Source organism: Ranitomeya imitator, chromosome 6 (genome assembly GCF_032444005.1).
Source record: "Ranitomeya imitator isolate aRanImi1 chromosome 6, aRanImi1.pri, whole genome shotgun sequence".
NCBI classification, from domain to species: Eukaryota; Metazoa; Chordata; class Amphibia; order Anura; family Dendrobatidae; genus Ranitomeya; species Ranitomeya imitator.
This window is the reverse complement of record NC_091287.1, coordinates 426,339,401-426,356,018: the sequence shown is the minus strand read 5'-3', so window position 1 is coordinate 426,356,018 and position 16,618 is coordinate 426,339,401. Positions and strand designations below refer to the sequence as shown.

Genomic DNA, 16,618 nt, shown 5'->3' with positions numbered 1-16,618 from the left:
TATTGTATTTTTTTTTGAAAGATTGGCCGTAACTGGCTTTTGTGTGGGCTGGTGTTTGATGAATGGTCTGCTTTTTTAGGTACAAAGCTGTGGAATATTCCCACCGGAGCAAAATTTTGCATGAGACGATACAATTTAGCCATGTTTTGGCCTTTTTTTCTATTTATCCATTTTCCTCTGAAGCTATACCAAGTTTTTGACAAGTAACAGACTTTCCTTTGAATTTTTGTAAGAATACGTTGCAAAAGAGAGGAAGCCTAGAAAATGACATTGTGGGGCTCCTTCAATGCACCACTGACTTGGCTTAACCCCTTAATGACCTATACCATCTTTATAGTCATGGATTGTCAACTAACTTATGAAGCTGGCTCAGTAACTGAGTTTTCTGTATACGAGAACTGCAGCGGACATATACCTTATTTTTTGGATTATAAGATGCATCAGACCATCCAGTTCCTGGTATGATTGGTCCCATCCTTATTCTGGTATGATTGACCCTATCCCGTTCCTGGTATGATGGTCCCATCCTTATTCTGACATGATTGACCCCATCAAGGTCCTGGCATGATTGGGCCCAACCTTTTTCTTTTATAAATGGCCCCATCCCGTTCCTGGTATGATTTGGTCCCATCCTTATTCTGGTATGATTGACCCCATCAAGGTCCTGGTATGATTGTTCCCATCCTTTTTCTGGTATAAATGGTCCCATCCTTTTTCTGGTATGATTGGTCCCATCCTTTGTCTGGTATAAATTGCCCCATCCTGTTCCTGGTATGATTGGTCCCATCCTTTTTCTTGTATTATTCGCCCCATCTCGTTCCTGGTATGATTGTTCCCATCAAGGTCCTGGTATGATTGGTCCCATCCTGTTCCTGGTATGATTGTTCCCATCAAGGTCCTGGTATGATTGGTCCCATCAAGGTCCTGGTATGATTGACCCCATCAAGGTCCTGGTATGATTGGTCCCATCCTTTTTCTGGTATAAATGGCCCCATCCTGTTCCTGGTATGATTGTTCCCGTCCTTTTTCTTTTATAATTGGCCCCATCCCGTTCCTGGTATGATTGGTCCCATCCTTTTTCTGATATGATTAACCCCATCCTGTTCCTGGTATGATTGGTCCCATCCCGTTTCTGGTATGATTGGTCCCATCCTTATTCTGGTATGGTTGTTCCCATCAAGGTCCTGGTATGATTGGTCCCATCCTTTTTCTTGTATGATTGGTCCCATCCTTATTCTGATATGATTGACCCCATCAAGGTCCTGGTATGATTGGTCCCATCCTTTTTAGGGTATAAATGGCCCCATCCTGTTCCTGTTATGATTGGTCCCATCCTTTTTCTTTTATAATTGGCACCATCCCGTTCCTGGTATGCATGGCCCCATCAGGAAAGATTAAAAAAACATTACACTGACCTTCTTCTGCTCCCTCGCAGTCGCAGCATCCTGCTCCGGTGCCAGCAACTGCTTAATGCTTGTAAGCAGCGCATGGCAGGGATGTCATGCGCTGCTCACAAGCAGAGCACAGCTGCCAGAATACTTACTGGGACCGTTCATTGCAGAGAGCGGTGAGTATCTATTCCTCTTCAGTAGCGCACAGTGTCAGCCAGTGGCTTCCTGTTGCTGCGGCGTTCACGTGTGCCAAAACTTAAGAGAAATGAATATTCAGAATATTCATTTATCTTAAATTTCGGCACACGTGACTGCCAGCAGCAGGAAGGCTCCGACTGACAGTGCGCAATACTGAAGGACAGGACACTGCGAAGGAGCAAAGGAAGGTAAGTGTAATGTTGTTTTTTGTTTTTCTTTTATCTTTTCTGATGGGACCAATCATACCAGGATGACAGAAAGAAATGCATATTCATTGCCCTCCATACCCATGGGCGTGGAATGCAGTGCTTATTCATTTCTCTTTGGCAGCGGGCACATGAATTAGCTGGAGACACTGGCTCCTGCCTCCTGTGACCCAGTGCTCCGCTGAAACCGCTCCCCCACCTCCACACCACAGCCAGAGCCCATACATCCAGACTATAAAATGCACCCCCCATTTTCCTCCACATTTTGGGAGGAAAAAAGTGTTTCTTATAGTCCGAAAAATGCAGCGTATTAAAATAACATATTTGGTATCGCAGTCCCCACCCTAAAAAAAAAAAAAAAGAGTAGTCAATCGAAATTTTAAAATATTGAAATTAAAATACATCAAAGCACTAGAATGGCTGCTTTTTTTTACCACACTCCCCCCACCACCACCAAAAAAAATGCACCAAAAATCAATCAAACCCTCGTATGTACCCCGAAATGGTATCAATAAAATCATCAGCTCTGCTTCTAAAAAAAAAATTTTCAGTTTCTGATTTTTTTTTTTTTTATTAATATGTTTATTATTAAAATAACTAAATGCTGTTTTACATCACTGCAATCGTGCTGACATGGAAAATTGCTTTTCCAAATCATATTCATCGCATCATAATAAGTATGAAAACTAAACCCAAGAAAAACAATTGCAGAACTTTTTTTTTTTGCTTTTCACAGCACTCTTTCTTTCACGTTTTTTCAGTTCATTCTATAGTGGTAGCATTCAAGTCTACAACACGTCTCGCAGAAAAAAAAGTTTTTCCTATGGCTAAATAGAGCAGGAAGATAAAGAAGTTGGTTCTTGGAACATGGGGAAGGAAAAAAAAAAAACCAGCAAAAAATAAAAATTCCCAGATCTGTATGGGTTAAAAGTAATTTTTATTTCATTTTCCCATCCGGGTTTCCATTCTTCTTCACTCACATTACTCCTATAGGTATCCAGTTTATTTTGTTTTTTTATTGATTTCTTAATTAACTATTACAATTCTCCAATGTCAACTTTGCATGTTGTCAGCTTGAGCAGGTATTGGCTAATTTTATAAAATAGCACTCTATTTCCTTATCTGTGGATCAGTGACAACTTCACTGTACAATTATTTATACCACTGTACTATAAATAAGATTTAACTGTACTGCTTGGCTAAAAATTCACTGTGCTGTATATGGAGTGCGAACTCTGCATTTTCGTCAGCATTAGCTAGTGATCAGTGCTCGCTGACTTTCGTTCATATACATTAAAAAGTTACAGAGACTCAGTTGAAAGCTGGTTACCTTACCTCCTTCCAGACATAGGCCACAATAATACGTCCTACATCGGCACCAGATCACCATGTATGGAGCAGTCTCCGGATTTGGGTCTGTACCATAACCGTCAGATAAATCCAAAAAAGGTGTCCGTTACTCTATGTAGGGTAAAGGGTTTTTTCAGGGCTGTTACACTGATGACCTGTCCTTATCCTCAATATTTGATTGATGGGGGTGCTAGTGGCAGCCGGAAGTGCTAGTGGCAGCCGGAAGTGCTCAGTTGTGGAGTTGCAGAGCTTCATATCTGTAGGGATCGGATGTTCAATACACGGCTTTTATACCAATGACTGACCTGTTTTGTGTTGCTCCATAGCTGAGCACATCCTGAAACACTGGCAGCAGCTGATCGTCCAGTGTGCTTGGTTGCCACCCCCCGCCGATTTTAGATATTGATGACCTAGGCCATTAATGAAAACAACCCAGACAACTCATTTAACTATTCCTGGGATCCTACGGTGAGGCTTTCTCTGTAATTCATGGCTGACTATGTCTTAGGATAGTGGTTTATCACATGTGTTATTCACTAATCTTCCTGGATTCCTTGATATTTATTGGGGTCTCCTATATAATACTATGTGTTATTGCCCTCTAGTGGGGTCTTTTAGCTTTTCTTTTTTTAAACAATAAATTTTTATTGAAAGTTTTCGGTTTACATATAAAAGATAATCAAGATAATCAAGAAAAATCAGAATAAATCGTTACATACAATCTGAACAATAATGCATGTGATTACATGCAATCATGCAACCTAACAAAAGTAAGAGAAAGGGGAGTGGGGGGGGGGGAGCCCGAGTGAGAAAGTGTATAACGTCCGAAGAGTATGGTAGGTTATTCTGAGGGTATGTGCACACGTCAGGATTTCTTGCAGAAATTTTCCTCACAAAAACCGGACATTTCTGCCAGAAATCCGCATGCGTTTTTACCGCGATTTTGACGCGTTTTTTGTGCGGTTTTTTCCCAAATGCATAGAATTGCGGGGAAAACGCAGAAAATCCGCAAAAATAATGAACATGCTCATTTTTTTTACCGGGATGCATTTTTTTCGCGGAAAAAAACGCATCCATGTGCACATAACATGCAGAATGCATTCTAAATGATAGAATACATAATGTATGCGTTTTTAATGAGTTTTTATAGCGTTTTTTACCGCGAAAAAACCTGAACGTGTGCGCATAGCCTGAATCCGACTGAATGTAGTTGGTTGGGTATAGTACCGGTGTGGCAAAAGCGGTATGGTTGGTGTATTCCGCCCAGGGGAGCCATATTTTCTCGAATTTGCCAACTTTGTCCATTAGTATAGCCGACAATTTCTCGTTGATCATGTACCAGGTGAGGCGTGTTTTGACCGCGGAGAAGTCTAAGTTTGGTTTTTTCCATGCCAAAGCAATGGTTTGTTTAGCTGCCAAAAATATAAATAAGATAAGAGATCGGGTATGATTAGGGATGTTGGAGATGTGTTTGTTAAGTAGCGCCTCCCATGGGTTTTTTTTAAGGTTAATGTTCGCTATGGAAAAAACCAAATGGTATATCCTAATCCAAAACCTTCTGACAATCGGGCATAGCCACCATATGTGGAACATGTCTCCTGTTGAATTGCAACCTCTGAAGCAATTTGTGGAGTGGTTAGCCACTGCTTTAGCTACTCTAGCGGGGGTCAGATACCATCGGATCAACACTTTGTAGTTGGTTTCTAGCATGAGTGTATTTAATATTCCTCCAATAGAAGAGGACCAAATTTGGGACCATTCCGAATCTGTCAGGGTAGATCCGATGTCCGACTCCCAACGAACGGTATATTTCAAACAATGCCTATGGGAAGGGGCATTAATGTATGAGTAGAGGAGAGAAATAATTCCCGAGGCATGTGGATTTTGACGACACTTTTGTTCAAAAGGGGTCATGGAGTAAGGAGGGGTCGAATTTTTTAATAAGGAGTTGACAAAGTTTTTAAATTGTAGGTAACAAAAGATTTCTCCGGGGGGAAGTGGTACTTTTCCTGTAGGGCCGAGAATGGGATTATCCCGTCAATATTGAACAGCTGGTGAACCCTGGTTATGCCCGCTTCGACCCATCTATAAATCTTTTAGCTTTTCTTGAAGCTACTCTGTGTTTTAATAAATATTATGTGATTTTGTAACTTTTTTTTTTTGACACCTTCTTTTATTCGTGTTCAATAATATTTGATATTTAGGTACATCTCAGCGACTTAATTATTAATAGAGGCCTTAGAATTTTAGGTTGTATTACATATGTGGTAGATGCTGGTTGTGTCATACAGTTTGCATCTGTCTGCAGAAGCAGTGATCGGAGTTTGCTCCGATCGCTGCTGCTTGACCATTTCATACACGGCTGACAGTCATAGATAAATTCTGCACCTGCTCCCTTTATCCTCTTTGGGAAACAATTTTGGGGTAGCCAGTAGTTGTCATGGCAACTCTGAGCCTTCTGGATTCCCCATTGGCTGCCGTCTTCGTTCCTTTATTGGGATTATCCTGCCTTAGGCTACAATTACTGCTGTCACTCTATGACGTCAGGAGCGAGCAGTATGTGACCTCAAGTATGCGATTTGCATACCTCTGACTAATTGTGTCCGGCATCGCTCAAAAGACTTGCATTGAGTAATGCTGCACACATCTAGTCAGCATGTGATCTCGTGTGTGCAAATTACATACTTGCAATAACGTGCCCGGCAGCGGAGAATCCTGACAGCGCGCAATGTGAGGATTCACAAGACTCATAGCTTAACCCCTGTAAAGACCAAGATGGACTTTACAGAGGAACCACATTTTCTCTCTGTTTACAGCAATACAGTAGCGTTTTGTATTTATTTTTTTCAATATGGATTTTGTCACAGAATACGCTCCAAAATCTGCATTAAAAAAACCAGGGCTGTGGAGTCGGTAAACCAAACCTCCCACTCCATGGCCCTGGTGTGAACATACCCTTAGAATGGCAATCACTGCTTTTAGTAATGGCAGGGTTTTTCAGTAGGCTGTAAGTGATTAAAGTTGCCTATAATCTGTGAATGCCTACCAAATAAAATAGTAAAGTGTAACAATACTGTTATGGAAAGCTAAACATTCAGGTTGTTTTATTCTGTCATCTTTTCTGTCATCTCCAATTTAAGTTCTTCTGGACTTGCACACAGTCTGATTTGTGAGCTTAAAGAAAAGCTTCAGCAGGAGAAACATCTGATCTTTGAGCAACTTGAGCAGCAAGAAAGGAAAAAAACTGAAGAACTGCAGAACCTCAGGATCACTCTTATAGCAGAACAGCAGGTTTGTAACGAAGAGGATTTTTCTAACTGGTTAACTATGCAGGACTAGGAGGCAGGCAGCTAGAACTTCAGATAAGCATCCTCGTCCTGCTGATCCCCTGGATGTGTACCATTGCACTGAGGAGCAGGACCTCGTCCTGCTCATCACCTGGATGTGTACCATTGCACTGAGGAGCAGGACCTCGTCCTGCTGATCACCTGGATGTGTACCATTGCACTGAGGAGCAGGACCTCGTCCTGCTGATCACCTGCATGTGTTCCATTGCACTGAGGAGCAGGACCTCGTCCTGCTCATCACCTGGATGTGTACCATTGCACTGAGGAGCAGGACCTCGTCCTGCTGATCACCTGGATGTGTACCATTGCACTGAGGAGCAGGACCTCGTCCTGCTGATCACCTGCATGTGTTCCATTGCACTGAGGAGCAGGACCTCGTCCTGCTGATCACCTGGATGTGTACCATTGCACTGAGGAGCAGGACCTCGTCCTGCTGATCACCTGGATGTGTACCATTGCACTGAGGAGCAGGACCTCGTCCTGCTGATCACCTGGATGTGTACCCATGCACTGAGGAGCAGGACCTCATCCTGCTGATCACCTGCATGTGTTCCATTGCACTGAGGAGCAGGACCTCGTCCTGCTGATCACCTGGATGTGTACCATTGCACTGAGGAGCAGGACCTCGTCCTGCTGATCACCTGGATGTGTACCCATGCACTGAGGAGCAGGACCTCATCCTGCTGATCACCTGCATGTGTTCCATTGCACTGAGGAGCAGGACCTCGTCCTGCTGATCACCTGGATGTGTACCATTGCACTGAGGAGCAGGACCTCGGCTTGCTCATCACCTGGATGTGTACCCATGCACTGAGGAGCAGGACCTCGTCCTGCTGATCACCTGCATGTGTTCCATTGCACTGAGGAGAAGGACCTCGTCCTGCTGATCACCTGAATGTGTACCATTGCACTGAGGAGCAGGACCTCGTCCTGCTGATCACCTGGATGTGTACCATTGCACTGAGGAGCAGGACCTCGTCCTGCTGATCACCTGGATGTGTACCATTGCACTGAGGAGCAGGACCTCATCCTGCTGATCACCTGGATAGGTGCTCATGCAGTGAGGAGCAGGAGCTTGTCCTGCAGATCACCTGGATATGTACCCATGCAGTGAGGAGCAGGACCTCATCCTGCTGATCTCCTGGATATGTGCCCATGCAGTGAAGAGCAGGACGACAGCCTGTCTTCTGATGACTAACCTTTTGAATACTACAATTAACACTAATCACAGCATTCCAATCTAGACTCATACCTAATAGGCACAGACCACCAAAGTCCAGGGTTGTCAGACCATATTTCTTGATGTTAGGACATAGTTATGCTCTAAGAATTGCGTTACTGGCATATACTGTATAAATTGTTACATTATATCTGAAAAATATTAAAATCAATATTAAAAATATACCCATATAGAAATAGCAAGCCAACATGATTAAAAAGGGATAAAAGTTGACAGGTTTTCTAGGAATTTAGCTAATGAAGATGTTGTCCAGGACTACGAAAGGCAGGTAATATAGATAAATAACTCCCCTGGTAAAGCCATTCACTGCTCTGGTGGCCCCGCTGGTCTTGCTGACTAGTCCTGCAATTATAAAATGTAGATCATGCTGCTAGTCACTACACAAAGTGGCGACAACTGCATGTGCATATATGAGCATGAGATCAGTGATTGGCTGCAGCAGTCAGGTGACAGATTGGACCGCCCTGAGAAGTCATGCTGGAGCTGCATGGGATTGCTGGGGTAAGTAGCTATTTTGTCTTTTCATTTATATCATTCCTTTCTTCTATAAAGAATATTTTCTAAAAACATGGAATGCTTTCTATTGAGTCTGTGTCCCAGGCAGTGTGCTCAGGGCAAACCTATCCACACCCTATACTGAGCTCCTAGGTCTGTAGTAACAGAATGTGCACAATGATCAAACTACCTCCCGTCATCATACAGTCATGGCCAAAAGTATTGACACTCCTGCAATTCTGTCAGATAATACTCATTTTCTTCCTGAAAATGATTGCAAACACAAATTATTTGGTATTATTATCTTCATTTAATTTGTCTTAAATGAAAAAACACAAAAAGAATTGTCCTAAAGCCAAATTGGATATAATTCCACACCAAACATAAAAAAGGGGGTGGACAAAAGTATTGGCACTGTTCGCAAAATCATGTGATGCTTCTCTAATTTGTGTAATTAACAGCACCTGTAACTTACCTGTGGCACCTAACAGGTTTTGGCAATAACTAAATCACACTTGCAGCCAGTTGACATGGATTAAAGTTGACTCAACCTCTGTCCTGTGTCCTTGTGTACCACATTGAGCATGGAGAAAAGAAAGAAGATCAAAGAACTATCTGAGGACTTGAGAAACCAAATTGTGAGGAATCTCAAGGCTATAAGTCCATCTCCAAAGACCTGAATGTTCCTGTGTCTACCGTGCGCAGTGTCAACAAGAAGTTTAAAGCCCATGGCACTGTGGCTAACCTCCCTAGATGTGGACGGAAAAGAAAAATTGACAAGAGATTTCAACGCAAGATTGTGCGAATGTTGGATAAAGAACATTGACTAACATCCAAACAAGTTCAAGCTGCCCTGCAGTCCGAGGGTACAATAGTGTCAACCCGTACTATCCGTCGGCCTCTGAATGAAAAGGGACTGTATGGTAGGAGACCCAGGAAGACCCCAATTCTTACCCCGAGACATAAAAAAGCCAGGCTGGAGTTTGCCAAAACTTACCTGAAAAAGCCTAAAACGTTTTGGAAGAATGTTCTCTGGTCAGATGAGACAAAAGTAGAGCTGTTTGGGCAAAGGCATCAACATAGAGTTTACAGGAGAAAAAGAGGCATTCAAAGAAAAGAACACGGTCCCTACAGTCAAACATGGGGGAGGTTCCATGATGTTTTGGGGTTGCTTTGCTGCCTCTGGCACTGGACTGCTTGACCGTGTGCATCGCATTATGAAGTCTGAAGACTACCAACAAATTTTGCAGCATAATGTAGGGCCCAGTGTGAGAAAGCTGGGTCTCCCTCAGAGGTCATAAGTCTTCCAGCAGTACAATGACCCAAAACACACTATAAAAAGCACTAGAAAATGGTTTGAGAGAAAGCACTGGAGACTTCTAAGGTGGCCAGCAATCAGTCCAGACCTGAATCCCATAGAACACCTGTGGAGAGATCTAAAAAATGGCAGATTGGAGAAGGCACCCTTCAAATATCAGGGACCTGGAGCAGTTTGCAAAAGAAGAATGGTCTAAAATTCCAGCAGAGCATTGTAAGAAACTCATTGATGGTTACCGGAAGCGGTTGGTCGCAATTATTTTGGCTAAGGCTATGTGCACACGTTCAGGATTTCTCGCAGAAAATTCCTGAGAAAAACCGAACATTTTCTGCAAGAAATCCGCAAGAAATCTGCATGCGGTTTTGCCGTGTTTTTTTCTGGACATTTCCCAATGCATTTTGTAGTGGGGAATCCGCAAAAAAACCCGCAAAATTAATGAACATGCTGCGGTTTTTAACGCGATGCATTTTTTTCGCGGAAAAAAAACGCATCATGTGCACAAAACATGCGGAATTCATTCTAAATGATGGGATGCTTATTGTATGCGTTTTTTTTGCGGTTTTATAGCATTTTTATCGGGGAAAAACGCAAAAAAAAAACGCAACGTGTCCACACAGCCTTAAGGGTTGTGCAACCAATTATTAGGCTGAGGGTGCCAATACTTTTGTCTGGCCCATTATTGGAGTTTTGTGTGAAATGATCAATGTTTTGCTTTTCGCTTCATTCTCTTTTGTGTTTTTTCATTTAAGACAAATTAAATGAAAATAATAATACCAAATAATTTGTGTTTGCAATAATTTTAAAAAATGAGTATTATCTGACAGAATTGCAGGGGTGTCAATACTTTTGACCATGACTGTACATATTAGTGGAGTGATAGCAAGATGTGTGGTGTATTTTTCTGTTTCTCGATACTCGCATAATTAATTAACAAGATAGGTATGATCGTTAGCTACAGGAAATATACTGTAAATGATTAGTTTTCTTACTACATTTCTTCTTTTCCCGATAGACAAACTTTAACACCGTTTTAACAAGGGAGAGACTTAAAAAAGAAAATATAATTAATGAACTGAGTGAGAAGCTGAAGAGTATTACACAGCAGCAGGAACGAGATAAAGGTAAGTGACCACACTGGAGAAGACTAGAATTGTCCTAGCATATTTGAGAGAAAACGTGAAGATTTTTATCACAAGATGGCATGTGATCTCAAAGATTGCCCTGCTCTTCAGGATAAGCCTGTTATGTCATGGTATATATAGGTGGGGTTGTGACAATGCAGGAGTTATTCTACATGTGCCAAAATGCTGCCCCATAAAGATGATGTGCTTACCTTACTCCAAGATTGTGTCTTTTAGCATTCTTTTTTTCTTCCTCACTAGACCAATTTAAAAGTCACTAGAAAAGGGGTGTAACTTGGTGGAGCCTTGTCAGGAAAGGAATCTTAAGACCCCCTTAAACATTTTAGTTGGCCAAACCATCTGATATCGACCAGATGGGGGGGGAGGGGGGTCGTATCTTATATCCTATTTCACATGCAACAAGCAGCCTGGTGGCCAGCAGAACTACGGACTATGCAGATTTGCATTTGCACCCATTGCAATTGGAATACAACTTATATACTTTCTGCCTGGTGTTTCATTATTGAGAAGCCTATCAGAGATATTGGCAATGTCAGACATTATGATGACATGGCTGATTTTAAACGGGAAGCTGGGATTGCGCTAGAATATAAAACCCAGGGATTTCTGTGCCTTTTTTACCTGTTTATCCCAAACACAAGCAGAAGGTTTTTTTCAATGCTGTTTTTATACACTGCTCAAAAAAATAAAGGGAACACTTAAACAACAGAATATAACTCTCAAGTAAATCAAACTTCGGTGAAATCAAACTGTCCACTTAGGAAGCAAAACTGTTTGACAATCAATTTCACATGCTGTTATGCAAATGGAATAGGCAACAGATGGAAATTATTGGCAATTATCAAGACACACTCAATAAAGGAGTGGTTCTGCAGGTGGGGACCACAGACCACATCTCAGTACCAATGCTTTCTGGCTGATGTTTTGGTCGCTTTTGAATGTTGGTTGAGCTTTCACACTCGTGGTAGCATGAGACGGACTCTACAACCCACACAAGTGGCTCAGGTAGTGCAGCTCATCCAGGATGGCACATCAATGCAAGCTGTGGCAAGAAGGTTTGCTGTGTCTGTCACCTTGGTGTCCAGAGGCTGGAGGCACTACCAGGAGACAGGCCAGTACACCAGGAGACGTGGACGGAGCCGTAGGAGGGCAACAACCCAGCAGCAGGACCGCTACCTCAGTCTTTGTGCAAGGAGGGACAGGAGGAGCACTGCCAGAGCCCTGCAAAATGACCTCCAGCAGGCCACAAATGTGCATGTGTCTGCACAAACGGTTAGAAACCGACTCCATGAGGATGGTCTGCGTGCCCGACGTCCACAGATGGGGGTTGTGCTCGCAGCCCAACACCGTGCAAGACGCTTGATATTTGCCACAGAACACCAAGATTGGCAAATTCACCACTGGCGCCCTGTGTTCTTCACAGATGAAGGCAGGTTCACATTGAGTACATGTGACAGACGTGACAGAGTCTGGAGACACCGTGGAGAGCGATCTGCTACCTGCAACATGCTTCAGCATGGCCTGTTTGGCAGTGTGTCAGTAATGGTGTGGGGTGGCATTTCTTTGGAGGTCTGCACAGCCCTCCCTGTGCTTGCCAGAGGTAGCCAGACCTCATGTGGCTGGAGTGTGTCAGCAGTTCCTGCAAGATGAAGGCATTGAAGCTATGGACTGGCCTGCCCGTTCCCCAGACCTGAATCCGATTGAACACATTTAGGACATCATGTCTCGCACCATCCACCAACGTCACGTTGCACCACTGACTGTCCAGGAGTTGGTGGATGCTTTAGTCCAGGTCTGGGAGGAGATCCCCCAGGAGACCATCCGCCGCCTCAGCAGGAGCATGCCCAGGTGTTGTAGGGAGGTCATACAGGTACGTGGAGGCCGCACACACTACTGAGCATCATTTCCTTGTCTTGAGACATTTCCACTGAACTTGGATCAGCCTGTAACTTCATTTTCCACTTTATTTTGAGCATCATTCCAACTCCAGACCTCCATAGGATATTAGTTGTGATTTACGTTGATCATTTTTAAGTTTTATTGTTCTCAACACATTTCACTATGTAATGAATAAAGATTTACAACTGGAATATTTAATTCAGTGATATCTAGGATGTGGGATATTAATGTTCCCTTTATTTTTTTGAGCAGTGTAGATTACTACAAAATACATAGCTCTTCCAACAGATTGTCTGCTGCAGTTGTGCTTTATCTGTAATAAGGAAATGTTATGTCTGCCATTTCCAACTGTCACTTGAAAGGGAAGAAACCTTTGTAATAATAATTAATATATTCAGGGACAAGACATTTAGGAGCTACTTTTTTTGGAATAATATATTTCTTAGTCTGATCTATGTAACAGTTGTGACATCCACCCTCCCCAACATTTACAGCATAGATTTGTATGACTTTACGATGGTAATAGTTGTATTACGGAGTGTGCCATGTATTGTGCCGTATTGTGAAATTAATGGTAAGATTTCTAGAAACTGCATCAGACAACCAGTTGATCTAACTATAGATGACTTTCACAGTGAATGTGGACGAAAGCTGTTCATGTTTGCGGTGCACTCATCATTAAAGGGTCAAGAAAATCTTCGTTCCTTATCCCAGTTTAGAATAAAAGCAAATAACACTGTACTCGCTGTCCTCTGGTCCATCGACGAGTCTCCGCCGGTGTCTGGCATTGGCTCTGTCACTGACGTCACATTGACAGCGCGGCTGGCATCCGATCACTGAACTCGGAGGCTCAGCCATTGTTGATGGAGTGCCCTGCGCAGAGCTTTTGAGTTCACTGATTGGCTGCTGACATGATGACAGTGCCAGACATCAGGAGCGGAGATTGAGTATAGCACAGTACAAAGTTTTCTTGAAAGTGGAAAAGTCCTTTAGGTAGTATTAGTTTGACAAGAAATATGGGTTTTAGGTTGGAGAAGAAATTTAGAATGGTAATTATGGGGCAGAATATTCTTTCTGGTGATTTGTGAGATGATACAGTTTGATGTTTAGGTCAAGACTAAAATCAATGAAATATACTGTAAGTGTTACATTCCTTGAAGTAATAAACATAGAGTAAAATTTGTAGCGGTGCGTTGCTTCATTTTCTTGCACACTACTGATCGGTAACCTGAATTGTCATGTAGAACATGGCGGTAGGAAGCCCTAGGATTGGTTACGTCATAGGGCGTATATGGACATGAATGTAGACAACCCTATTGCTAGGCTCATTCATGTAGCTGGTTTGCGATTACGTACTGTACACTGAGGGGTTACGCAAAAGATTCTCTCACCCATCTCTTCTGTGTTTTTCTGCAGATTTAATTGAAACACTATCCGAAGACCGAGCACGTTTACTTGAAGAAAAGAAGAAACTCGATGAGGATGTTTGCAAGCTCAGGAGTTTCATGTCTTCGACTCACACGGTTCCTGTCTCTGAGCCTAGTGGAGCCTTCGTGCCTGAACTTTCATGTGAAGATGAAGATAGAATGGAGCCCACTTTTGAAATCAGTATGACTGCTGTGCAGTAAGTGCCCTCTCTGTGTTTGGCTAAACTGTTTACATGGATTAAAAGAGTGGTGCTCGTATATTTAGTTTGAGTCTCTGCGGCTGCATAATTTGGGGCAGTTAGACAGCCTCAACACATGCCAGGATTGCCTGTTACACAATCCTCACAATCCCCAAACAGGCAATGCTCGCATGAGTTGAGGCTGTCTATCTGCCCTAAATTATGCAGCCGCAGAGACTCGAACATAATGTACGAGCACTCCCATATGCTCAAAAAACACCCGATCATGCTCAGATAAGATGTTATCCAAGCACGTTCGCTCATCAATAGTGGTAACATTTAATGTACAGGATATTCTCTAAATGAATAGTAAACATGGGTCCCACATCAACTGGACCTTGACGCACACTGCTGTCAGTGGAGACTCGGGAACTCAGACAATCTCTCCACTTAAAGCAGCTTATCACAGGGACCTTTTCTCAAGAAAAATGAATGTTTCATTGGTGGGACTTACATCTGCAATACTGTACATTTATGGCGTATCCATGGAAATACCCTGTTTCCGCATTTGTGTTAGTGGTAACCTACTGAGCTGTATACCAAAGACCTTACAAAGGGTAATCACTGTGTGAGAGCTTTATTTTTTTTTCAGTCACTGAAAACTATCAACTATCTACTTGCATTATATTGTATTATTAGCCAGGATTAAAAATAAACATTACTATGGGTAAGAAACTCTCTTGGTGTAAAAATATAACTTATTGGTCTTGACCTGCAGTGATGACAAGACCACCATGCACACATGGCTGCGGCGTTCACATGTCCATGGTCAGCAGGTCATCACTGCAGACAAGCCAACGTGACTGGCGAGTCCATTACAGCAATAGTACCGCAGCCAAGTGGAATTTTGCGGCTATATGTTTACGACATTTCCTGCCTTTAGTTGTTTTATTTCAACAATCCTAAACTACCCCTTTAAAGGAAACCAGTCCTCTACAAAAATACTATTTACCTGCCGATATAGTGGTTTTCTGCAGGAAAATATTGTTTAAATCATGTCTGCCAGGCTTACTGAAAGAGTGACGGCAGGGAAAAAAGTGTTTTCTCTCCTTGCAGCCACTCTCCTCCAGTCATCTGGGGAAAACCGTAAGTCACGTAGCCTGTGCGTGAAGCGTCTACAGTGGCATGCACAAGTTTTAGCACCCCTGGTCAAAAGTACTGTTATTGTGAACAGTTAAGCAAGTTGGAGATGAAATGGTCTCTAAAAGTGATTAAAGATGACACATTTCCTTTGTATTTTAGGCAAAAAACAAATATATATATATATATATATATATATATATATATATATATATATATATATATATATATATATATATATATATATATATATATATATCCAAAAAAATGGAGGCAGCACATCATTTAGAGATCATTTCATCTTCAACTTGCTTAAGGCTGTGTGCACACGTAGCAGATTTTTCGCGTGTTTTTCGCTATAAAACCGCGAAAAAAACGCTCACATTAAGCATCCTATTTAATAGAATGCAATCCGCTTTTTTTGTGACAAGCTGCATTTTTTTTCCTGAGCAGAATCGTATTCCAGAAAAAAAACGCAGCATGTTCATTAAATTTGCGGAATCGCTGGGATTTCGCACACCTAGGAATGCATTGATCTGCTTACTTCACGCATGGGGCTATGCCCACCATGCGGGAAGTGAGCAGATCATGTGCGGTTGGTACCCAGGGTGGAGGAGAGGAGACTCTCCTCCACGGACTGGACACCATGTAATTGTTAATAAAAAAAAAAAAAAAGAATTAAAATAAAAAATCGTGATATACTTACCCTCTGATGGCCTCGGAGTCCTCCCGCCTCTCAGCGGTGCACGTGGCCGCTTCCGTTCCTGTGGATGGTGTGTGTGAAGGACCTGCGATGACGTCACAGTCACGTGACCGCGACGTCATCGCAGGTCCTGCACACACCATCTATAGGAACGGAAGCTGCTGAGGAGATCGGGACGTCAGAAGGTGAGTATAACCATTTTTTTAAATTATTTTTAACATTCTATCTTTTACTATTGATGCGGCATAAGCTGCATCAATAGTAAAAAGTTGGTGTGACCAACCTGTCAATCAGTTTTCCAAGCGATGCTACAGATCGCTTGGAAAGCGCTAACATTCTGCAAGCTAATTATGCTTGTAAAACGCTAGTTTTCTGCGGGAATATGCATGCCAATTCCGCATGCGATATACCCGCGGCAGGAGTTGCAGAATTGCCGTGGAAATTTCCGCGGCAATTCTGCAACGTGTGCACTTAGCCTAATAGTTCACAATAACAGTAATTTTGACCAGGAGTTCCAAAACTATTACATGCCACTGTATGTGTACAGAGTTTGCTGTAGCTGGCAGTTTCCCTTTTAAGCTTT

General features: G+C 42.5%; 1 protein-coding gene across 2 annotated transcripts in view; it reads left to right on the top strand.

The window, feature by feature from the left end:
- Positions 1–16,618, top strand: part of RB1CC1 (RB1 inducible coiled-coil 1) — a 191,236-nt gene that overhangs the window by 122,024 nt on the left and 52,594 nt on the right. For both annotated transcript variants that reach the window (XM_069731337.1, XM_069731336.1), the window contains exons 15-17: positions 6,286–6,436; positions 10,558–10,666; positions 14,003–14,210. In XM_069731337.1, coding sequence (XP_069587438.1) covers positions 6,286–6,436; positions 10,558–10,666; positions 14,003–14,210 — 468 coding nt within the window. The remainder of the gene's footprint in view (positions 1–6,285; positions 6,437–10,557; positions 10,667–14,002; positions 14,211–16,618) is intronic.